Genomic DNA, 10992 nt, shown 5'->3' on the forward strand with positions numbered 1-10992 from the left:
AGGAAGCCAACTTTTCATTCTCAGCCTCCTTCTACTCCTGACCACACACATGGGCCAACTCACTCATCTGAGACAGTACTCCCCCTAATAGGTCTCCAGAATTGGCTCTCCAAATTCAAACTGTTCACAAATCTGACTTTCTGGAGATAAAAATCATTTAAAAAATGATTGAAATGTGAGTAGCCAAGTGAATGTAGTAATGGTCATTGTGGACAAAAAGGCACGGAGCCCTGATTTTAAGTCTTCCTTTGAACAATTTAAGAATTATTTTGCCCTAGGCAAGTCACTTAATCTTTCAGACTCAATTTCCTCATATATAAATTGAAAATAGGTATAGCACTGACCTCTGGAGGTTTTGTGAAGACTAAATGACCTCCACAATGTTATTGGCAAGTATTATAAACTCAATTAATTTTCAACGGTATTTAGATCTGTGATTTATTTCATTCATATAAGACATATAAGACAAAAGGAAGAACTCTATATAGCATAAGTCATTACCTTTGCTATTATAGATGTTTAGAAAACTGAGAGGTGAAGTGATATTGTCAGGGTTATATGGTGATGGGGCAGATCCTTTTTGTGCAAATAAATAAAACTCTATGACACACCATACTGCCTCTAACTACTGTTATGATTTCTACCTAAATATACTACTGGCTTTCTGAACTCTTTCAGCCACAAAACAACTTCTTCATGGAATTCTTTACTTCTGCATTACGCAGTGTGTAAATCAAAGGGTTCAGGAAGGGAGTTCCAATTGTATAGAAGACAGCCACAACCTTGTCCACAGGGAAGATGATTGGAGGCCGAGTGTATATGAATATACAAGGGCCAAAGAATGTGAGAACCACTATGATGTGGGAACTACAAGTGGACAGGGCTTTCCGCTTCCCTTCTGCACTATAGTTTCTCAATGAGTATAGAATAACAATATAGGAGATAATGAGCAATACAAAACTAGCTATGGCTATGGCACCACTATTGGTAACAACCAACAGGTTTATGACATAAGTATCAGTGCAGGCCAATCTCAGCAAGGGTTGCAAATCACAGAAATAGTGGTCAATCACATTAGGACCACAGAAAGGCAAAGTCAAGGCAAGAATGACCTGGGCCATTGAGTGGAGCCAAGATCCTATCCAAGCCCAAACAACTAATACTGAACACACACGATGGTTCATGATGACTGTATAGTATAGTGGCTTACAGATGGCCACATAGCGGTCATAGGCCATAAGAATTAGGAGGAAGACTTCCATAACACCAAAAAAGTGTGCTGCAAATAACTGGGTCATACATTCATTGTAAGAGATAGTTTTCTTCTTAGAGATACTGTCTACAATGAGTTTGGGGGCTGTGCTTGAGGAGAAGCAAGCATCTGCAAAAGACAAGAAAGTTAGGAAGAAATACATGGGAGTTTCAAGTGCCTTGCTGGTTTTGATGGTCACAATAATCAGCAGGTTTCCAAAAACCGTTGCAAAATAGAAAATCAAGAAGACAATGAATATAATTTTCTGCTTTACTGGGTCCTGAGTCAAACCAAGTAGAAAGAATTCAGTCACATTGTTCATCTTCTGTACTTCAGAGATTGTGGGGTCCACAATAAGGAGACCTAATTAATATACAAATATACAAAAAGGGGAAAACATTACAATCATGGGCTTTATAGAGATATGTATTAGTTTGACATGATTCAATACCTCTAAATCATTTTTGTTCTTGAATTGTCCAAAACTCCTAAAAGTTATAATGTCCATTGTTTACTACCTACCATATTATTTTAAGTGGTAGACAAAATTTAAGTCTACCTAATTATTGATAGGCAGTGTATGTCTCGTGAAATTGTTGCTATCAATATCATTAGTTAAAAAGTATTGCATTATATGGTTAATCATATCAGACAAAATAATAGTCTGAATCACAAAGTGGTATGATCCACTTACAGTAAAAAGCCCTTAATTTGGAGTTTAGAGAAGAAGGTGAAAATTCTAGTTCTGTATTTATAAAGTATTAGTAAGTCATTTTGCTTTTTGGTCTCATCATCTTCAAAAGATAGTCATTAATATATCTCTGCCTTAATCCTTACCTTCCATTTTGGAATCAATACTGTGTATTTGTTACAAGACAGAAGAGTGGTAAGGGCTAGGCAATGGGGGTTAAGTGACTTGCCCAGGGTCACACAGCTGGGAAGTGTGTGAGGCCAGATTTGAACCTAGGACCTCCCATCTCTAGGCCTGACTCTCAATATACTGAGCTACCCAGCTGCCCCCTGAAGTCTTTATGATATAACATGAAACATATTTCACTATGATGTCCCTTAGAAAGGACAGAATTGTTAAATTGTCATATTGTTATGGGTCAGATAGAATGTTATATAGTAGACAGTTTAGGGTATTAGTTTGGAATTATAGTTGTGTATAGTCTATGGAATCAGGAGAATGTGTGTGTGTATGTGTGTGTATATGAAGGAAGGATATTAAATGTTAATTCATGAGAGTCTATGGGAAATCTATGTAAAATACAGGAGAAAGAAGGTAAAATATGTATATCTTCCTTGTTAGAACTCAACCATTGCTTGATTTAGAAAAATCATAAAAATCACTCTCTAAAAACTCTATGAGGCATTGACCATTTGCAGTGCATTATGTAGAAACCATTATTTATAATAGTTGAGAAAGGGAAGAACATAAGACTAAAATAACTAATTTCATAAGAGTCTAAATTTGATTTTCTTTTTGTGGAGAAATAGGAAAAAGATTCTTGACATTTTTTGAATTGTAGAATTGTATGTATAATAAAGAATAAAATCAAAATTTTCTTGATTTTGAGATAGATTAAGTCTAGCTGTGACCTATCTCACAGATTAAATGTTATGAATATTTGTCTCCACTGTGCTTTAATATTGATTACCTTTTTAATAAGTATAATCACTTCTAACTAAATATTTAATAACAATATATTTAATTAGTTTAATATATAGAAACAAATGCAAAATATTTTTCTAGCTATTTCAATAAATATCTCATGAACTCAGATAAGACCTTGAACCAACTAGTTGAGAACAAAGAGGTTGTAATTTTATCAATTACTGGAATTCTATCAAAGAGTACAACTAGATGATAGTTTGTGAAAATAACATTCATATGGGAATGTATCAAGAGTTAGGCTGAGGAGGCACTTAACATGAATGTTCTTGAACCTCTTGATCTTCCATATTCAATATCCTTTATCTTAAATACTTCCTAAACACTATATATCATCCATAATTAATATTTTTACACTAACTGGTATTAACTCATGGAGTTCTGGATCTAGAATCCAAACAATCCAGATTCAAATTCTATTTTTGAAACTTACAGCTTTTTGACAGGAAGAAAATCTTCCTTTCAATATTGTATACAGTGAAATAACTATAATTATAGCCATATCTCTTTATGTCCTCCACAGTTAAACCCAATTTGTTTTTCTTCATTTTTGACATTCAATGGTTATTCTCCATGCCTTTGATTAAGTTGTATTCTGTACCTGGTGAAATCAACTGTGTACTCCTCACTTTTGCCTCACCTAGTATTAAATTGTTTTAATATCAGATCAAATATCATCCTTTATATGAATCATTTTCTGATCTCATCACAATTATTCCTTCTTTCCCACAAAATTACTTTGAATTTACTTGGTTTGTCTGTATCTAAATCTATCTGTCTGTCTGTTTGTGTGTCTGTTTATATGACATTGTAAGAATTGAAAATTTAGGATTTATGCTAAATATGAAAGTTCTAAAGTACTGTTGTGGTAGACAATTTAAAAAAATATTCTTAAGTCATGTTTGTTAGCCTCTCTTAACCAATTAGTTCAATAGAGATATAGTAAAATATAGAAATGTAGGATGGAAATAGAAAGTATTTCCTAGCTAGGTACCCTATAATTTCTGTGCAGCTCACCACCTGGCAAGGGCTCTCAGGTCCCAATCTCCACATGGATTCGTGGTAGTCTCTTATGCCAGGAGTCTTAGTGGTGTGTTCAGCAAAGGTTCTTTTAATGCCTTCTCCTCCAGGAAAGGAAAGCCTCTCCAGAACCAATCTCTCCAGAAGCTAGGAAAGGAAGGCCAGCTACTCACCCAGCAAGCTGATGCAGGATTCAGGGAAAGAGCCTTCTTCTTCAGTTCAGCTCACCAACACAGAATCTCCAAAAATGAACTCTAAAGGAAAAAAAAATTGAAAGGAGAAATCTTAAGAAGTCTCTTGGAGAGGAAGTTAAGGACTTTTTATGGTCCTATTTCCAAGTCACTTCCTTTCCCTTCTCCACTTTACAGGAACTAATTGCAGTCTTTCAATATGCCTAGCATTGCCCAGGGGCAGGGAAGTGGCCTCTGGAGTTGTCCACCACTCTAGCAAGTGACTTGTGAATTATTTTAGTGTTAAGTAGGGGTGCTTTGAATCTTTGATTTGTTTAGCTAAATATAGGGAGGATTAATCCTATCTTCACAACATAGATATACATATATGCATATATATTTGAAGAAAGATAAACATTCTTTATAATAATGCATAACAAATAATAATTATATGTTACAGTATAATATTCACAATTTATAAACTAACAATCCTTTATTAAACAACAACAATGTGCCAACTAAGTGTGAGGTGATGGAAATATAAACACAAAAACTAAATAGCCTTTCTCTCAAAATACTTGCATTCCCATAGTACAGAAGGCATGTGATTCTAAATGTCTGCACATATTTGTGTATGTGAATATACAAGTGTTCATAAATACTTAAAAATTATCCATATACATCACATAAATTAAAGATAATTTTACATATTTATGTGTATTTATACACATTCAGAGAGGTGGATCTCACTGATACAATCATATCTAGAATATTAAAAGTGATATTTTAATTCCATAATTTGTTATTACATACCATAATTTATCTTCAAGTAATGATTTTTCTTTCATATATATTTTACTTTATAGCTGGCACAGTGGAAATTATAAACTTTCTACTATTCTTAGTCATTGTAGTTCATTTCTCAGTTAAGATTTTCTAAGTCATATTAATTTTGAGAGAGAAATGTCTACTTTAAACTGTCCTATAGTCAACAATTTAAAAAATGAATAGTGATGCATCCATATGTTTTAATTCTTTCACTTTTTTTCCCTCTGCCAGAAATGAATTTTAGGCAACAGTTCTTAATGCTTTTTGTGTTTATCATGGAATATTTGGTGGTCTGTTGAAGTCAATGGACCCACTTAGCTGAATTATTTTTATTCATTTTTTCTGTTAATAAAAAAATAATGTCTATTTACTTTTAGTTAGTTGTTAATGAAAATAAAGAATTTTTTTGTCATTCAAGTTTACAAATACACATAATCAAAAGTCCCCTTCCTTGAAAATCCTTGCTCTAAAAAGTGAGTTATCATCTCACACCTATCAGTTTGGTGAAAAAAGTTTAAAGGGTAAAATGACAAATGCTGGAGGGGTTGTGGAAAAAGTGAGGCACTAATACACTGTTGGTGGCACTGTAAACTGATCCAAGCATTTTGGAGAGCAATCTGGAATTATGCTCAGAGTTATAAAACTATGTATATCTTTTGATACAGCATTATCTCTAATAGATTTATTCCTTAATGTGCTTAAGGAAATTGGAAAATAAACTAGATATTCCAAAATATTTATATGAGGTATCTTTGTGGTGGTAAGGAATTGGAAATTATTGGGATGCCCATTAATTGAGGAATGGCTAAACATGTCATGTCATATGATTGTATTGGAATACTACTGCACTATGAAAAATAATGAACAAGTTAAATCTGGAAGAAAAAAATGGAAAGACAAATGAAATCACGAAGTGTGATACGAGCAAAACAGAGAGAACGTTATGATATAGTGACAGAAATATTATTTGAAGAATGATTCCTATATGTCCACCTCCAGAGGAAGACCTGATCAATAGGAATCAGTAAGACATAGTTTTACACACACACACACACACACACACACACACACACACACATACACACACACACACATGCACGCATGCACACACTCATGCATGCATTAATTTATGGTTTTGCCTCTGTAATATGGAGAGGTCTGGGATTGAGTGTTTGGGTTTCATATGAAGTAAAATATTAAGACAACCTCAGGATTTAAAGTTTATACAAACTAATATTTTAAACTATTTCTTCCTTTGAAACTTCAGGTATTTTGTATAATATAAGCCCCAGGGAAAGACCTGGATTTTAAATAGCCTCATGTTGAAATGAGAAAAAATATTGAATAGTGAGGTAACCTTGAATTTTGCTGATTCCTCCAATAATATGGGTCAGGTAAAACAATGTCTTTGTTTTTGCTTTGGTTGTAATCCTATGTATTTGATTTTGTGCCTCTAAAAACACTGTCCTGAGGAAAAAAAAAAACATAGGTTGCACCAGACTACCAAAAGAGTCTGAGACACAAAAAAGTTAGGAATCCCTACTCTAATATGTCTTATCTATCTTCCCATCATTATTTTAATATAAGGGAAACAGATCTGGCTGGAATGATCACTCATTTAGTAATGAGAGGTAAGCCAAAATGTAACACTAGATTTTACAAAGCACTTTGCACACATGATTTCAGTTGATCTTCAGCTGATTCATTTGAAAAAAACTGGGGCTATTACTGTTCCTTCCATTTTGAGAGGCTATGAGAGGGAGACACTAATATTGTTTTGGTTCAGTAATTTTAGTCAGGTCTAATTCTTTCTGACACCATTTGGAGTTATCTTGTCAAAGTTACTGTAGTGGTTGCCATTTCCTTCTCCAGTTCAGTATTTTATAGGTGAGAAACTGGTACAAACAGGGTGAAGTGCCTTCCCCATCGTCAAATAGCTAGTAAGTGCCTGAGGTCATATTTGAAATTAGGAAGATGGGTCTTTCTATCCACTGTAACAACCACTAAAAATTATACATGGAAAAGATTCTTAGACTTAAATTTAGAACTGCTTGAATTAAAAACATAGATGAATCAAAATGGGGGAAAATGTGGTTACGTATTAAGGACAGACATCCTGAGTAAAGGGCAAAACATGAATCACTGGGATATAAAAAGTGGAAATTTCTTACAAATGCACAGAAAAATAATAGAGTCATCAATTTAGGGAAGATTATCTTTAAGTGAAAATGTTCCCTTAGTCCTTAATATTACTCAGTTCCCTCCCATGAATGTCCTTATTTGGAACCACAGGGAAGTGTAGAATTGGGTACTGCCCATCAGTCCTTTGCATAATGCAGAAGTAAGTATCTTGTATTTGTATTCAGAAGATAAAGATTCAAATGGCAACTCTGGTTAGCTATTTTGTTATAAATGGGGTTTTTTTTTAAGTTGTTGTTTTTTTAACTTTTTTTCTCCACAGTGGAAAGTTTAAAGGAGAAAAAGAAAACATATTTTTAATTTAAATATTTTCTAAAAATTAACTCTTACCCTCTATATTATAATAAATATGAAGTATTGGTCCCAAGGCAGAAGATTTGCAAGGCGTAGGCAATTGGAGTTATCTGACTTGCCTATGATCACACAATTAAGAACTCTCTGAGGTCACATCTGAACTCAGAACCTGCTGTGTTCAGGTCTGGCTCTCTATCCACTGAGTGACTGAGCTGCCCTAAGAAAATATTTTTATTAAATAACAATTATTTTAAAAATAAGGAAAATTCAGCTTTGTCATTTCTTAGCTTTGTTACTTTCCATAGTTTATTTATACTTACTGATTCCTCACTTTCCTTTTCGAAATATGAGTAGAATGAACTGGGTGACCTGTAAAATTCCTCCTAATTCAAATGTTGGATAGTCATGCCCTTTTATTATTTGTTATCTGCCAATAGAGTGTTCAAATAATAAAGGCTGCAAGTCAGGGCACTACATGGGAGGTAACCAGCCAATCTATGGAAATTTGACTAAATCTCTTATTCTTTCTTCCTTTCAAACTACAGGGGAGAAAGCAGAGTTGAGAGAATTATTTTATCCAAGAAGTCAGAAAACCTGGAGGAACTCCCTACTGAAGCAAAATCCCATTGATCTAAATGTGTTAATGTTTATAAAGTAGTTTACATGTAAATAAGTTAGACAGAGGTGACTCATGAAAAATTCTGGGTGACTTTGCTACATTTATACAGTTTATAAAATTCAGAGGTGATCTCTTAACTTAGCTTTCCTATTTTTTAAAATTAAATATTCTAATTCTAAAATTTCTTTCTTAGCCCCTTGATTAATGTAATATATTCCTCTATACCTCTCTCTTGCCCAATAAAGAACACTTAATAACAAGGAATAAAATAACATAAAAATAAATTAACTGGTTAGAAATCTAAACAAAACATCAATGAAGTGTGAAATTATATTTAGGGTTCCTTATCCAGTCTTCTACTTCTGGAAAGAAGGATGTAGGCAACTGTTGTTATCTCTTCATTGTAATAAGCTTGGCTCTTACAATTCAATAGGTGAACTCAGGTATTTTAATCACAAAAGAGGATGAACAGAAAGAACCCAAGTAGATGAAGAAATACAAAATTCAGAGACAATTCTAACCATCATCTAATTCTAGGCAATTATTTTAAACTGAAAAAAAATCACACACTTGCTATTAATTTTTGGTTCTTATTGCTAACATATAATTTGCTAGATTGTCCTGATTAGAAGAAAAGAACATTCATCAAAGTATAGTATCAGAATTAACCTTCAATGATGTCAGCCACTGCTCTCAGTATATGAGAAGTCACCTGGGCTTACTCCAACTGTAGTCGTCCTTTCTGGGTTCTTTCACAGAAGTCTAAGGACAAAAAACTTTTAAAAAGCCCCATTTTTATCAGGAAAAAAAAAACAAAAACAAAAAACTTGAAAATATTTTTTTTTATTTTGAAGATAAAAGGATTAGAAATGCCAGAACAATTTACCTGTTCTGGTAGCAAAAACATTGTGGATGCAACATTTTATCCCAATCTCTTTTAAAAGTGATCATTAAGAACCAAATGACAGTCTGTTATTTATAACATTTGCCCCAGCTTTCAAGAATTTGTTTAACTACCTTCCATCCACCAAGAGGGAAAAGGGATCTCTCCCCTAAGAGAAAATTGGCTTTCCACACAATACTCTGGGGTTGATTTTGATCAATCTAGGGGTAAACCTCTTTTTGGCCATTTTGGGATATAGGAAAATTGGGCATTTAGAAAGTTTTTCCCTCTTTCCCTGGACATTATAAGTCTCTTCATGAATTTCAGTGGTAATACCCTTTTTTGATAAACAAATTAATTATTGCATGCCCTGATATAACTTCATCAATGGGAAACTTCATCATCTTGTAAGACCAAATCAGCCTTGGTACTCATTACAGCATCAGTTCGCATTTACACACAATTTCATGATTTGCAAATATTTGTTTAGTATCCAGCTACATTATTGTAATCATTACCTTGATTTTTATTTGACTCATTAGGGTTCTCTAAGACCTCTATTATTTCATCACATCATCTACAAAAAGCTATAATTTTCTTTCTGTTCAACCTCAATTGTATTTCTTGTAGCTTCTTTTGTTCAAATACATGTAGAAATGATTTTTGACATGTTTTCTGATATTTTGCAATTCAGATTCTCTCTCTCCCTCCCTCCCTTTCTGAGTAAATAAATAGTGTGATATCAGTTATACCAATGCTTTCATGCAATATGTATTTCCCTGTACCTCATGCTGTGACATGCCATAATTTATTTTTAATGTATGTTTATTTTATTTTTAACATTCTTTTTTTTTACTGGAATCAATGTTTTATTTTTTCCTTAATTACATGAATAAAGTTATTTTAATCTTCATTGAAATTAAAATTCAAGCCAACCTTTACCTCACCTGAGATGCCAAACAATATTATACATTTTTATTATTATATTATATTATTATATATTATATATTATATTTTTATAATTTTATTTATACATATATAATTTTATAATATAATTATATATTATAATATAAACAATATTATACATATTATTATAATACAAATATTACAAAGGTACATATTAGTCATTTTGTAGAAGAAAATTCACTGAATCAAAGGAAAAGTGAAATATATTTTAACTTGGTCTATATTCATATTCCATCAAATCTTTCCCTGGAGGTAAATTGAGTTATGGTTTTCTTTAGCATGAGTTATAGAGAATTTTCTTGGATTATTCTATTGATAAAAATAGATGTCATCTATCAATGTTCATTATATAACATTGCTGTCACTGTGTTCAATGTTCTCCTAGTTCTCCTCATTTCATTTTGCATCAGTTCTTATGAATATTCCCAAGTTTCTCTTCCTTAAATCATCCACATCATTTTTATAACACAATAATATTCCATTTCAATTATATAACATAACTTATTCAGTAGTTCCCCAATGGATGAACATTCTCTCAGTTTTCAATTTCTTGCCACCACGAAATAAGCTAGTACAAATGTTTTTGTACAAGTAGGTCTTTTCCCCTTTTTTAAAAGGTCTCTTTGGGATATAAACCTACTAGTGGTCCTGTTGGATCAAAGGGTAAGCAGTTTTTAAAGACCTTTTGGGTATAGTTCCAAATCACTCTATAGAATGGTTAGATCAGTTCACAACTCTACTAGCATTGTACTGTGTAACAATTATTCCACATCCCCTCCAGAATTTATTGTTTCCCTTTTGGTCATGTTAGCCAATCTGATAGTTGTAATATGGTACCTCGGATTTGTTTTAATTTTCATTTCTTTAGTCATAAGCAATTTAGATCATTTTTCCATGTGATTATATATGGTCTGGATTTTGACACCTGAAAATGCCTGGTCATATCATTTGACCCTTTTTCAATTAGGGAATGTTATCTATTCTTATAAACTTGACTCAATTCTCTATATGTTGGAGAAATAAGGACTGTCTCTGAGATATTTGTAGTAATCCCCCTTAACATTTTTTTCTTTTTCTTATATTCTT

The 10992-nt window shown here is 32.7% G+C and overlaps 1 protein-coding gene across 1 annotated transcript; it reads right to left on the reverse strand.

The window, feature by feature from the left end:
* Window positions 1-674: 674 nt before the first annotated feature.
* On the reverse strand, window positions 675-1732 carry LOC100019996 (olfactory receptor 4C11-like). The gene has a single exon (XM_016423628.2). The coding sequence runs from the start codon at window positions 1572-1574 to the stop codon at window positions 675-677; it is 900 nt and encodes a 299-aa protein (XP_016279114.1). The 5' UTR covers window positions 1575-1732.
* Between the last annotated feature and the right edge of the window lie 9260 nt (window positions 1733-10992).

The sequence above is a fragment of the Monodelphis domestica genome, chromosome 6 (genome assembly GCF_027887165.1).
Source record: "Monodelphis domestica isolate mMonDom1 chromosome 6, mMonDom1.pri, whole genome shotgun sequence".
Taxonomy (NCBI): domain Eukaryota; kingdom Metazoa; phylum Chordata; class Mammalia; order Didelphimorphia; family Didelphidae; genus Monodelphis; species Monodelphis domestica.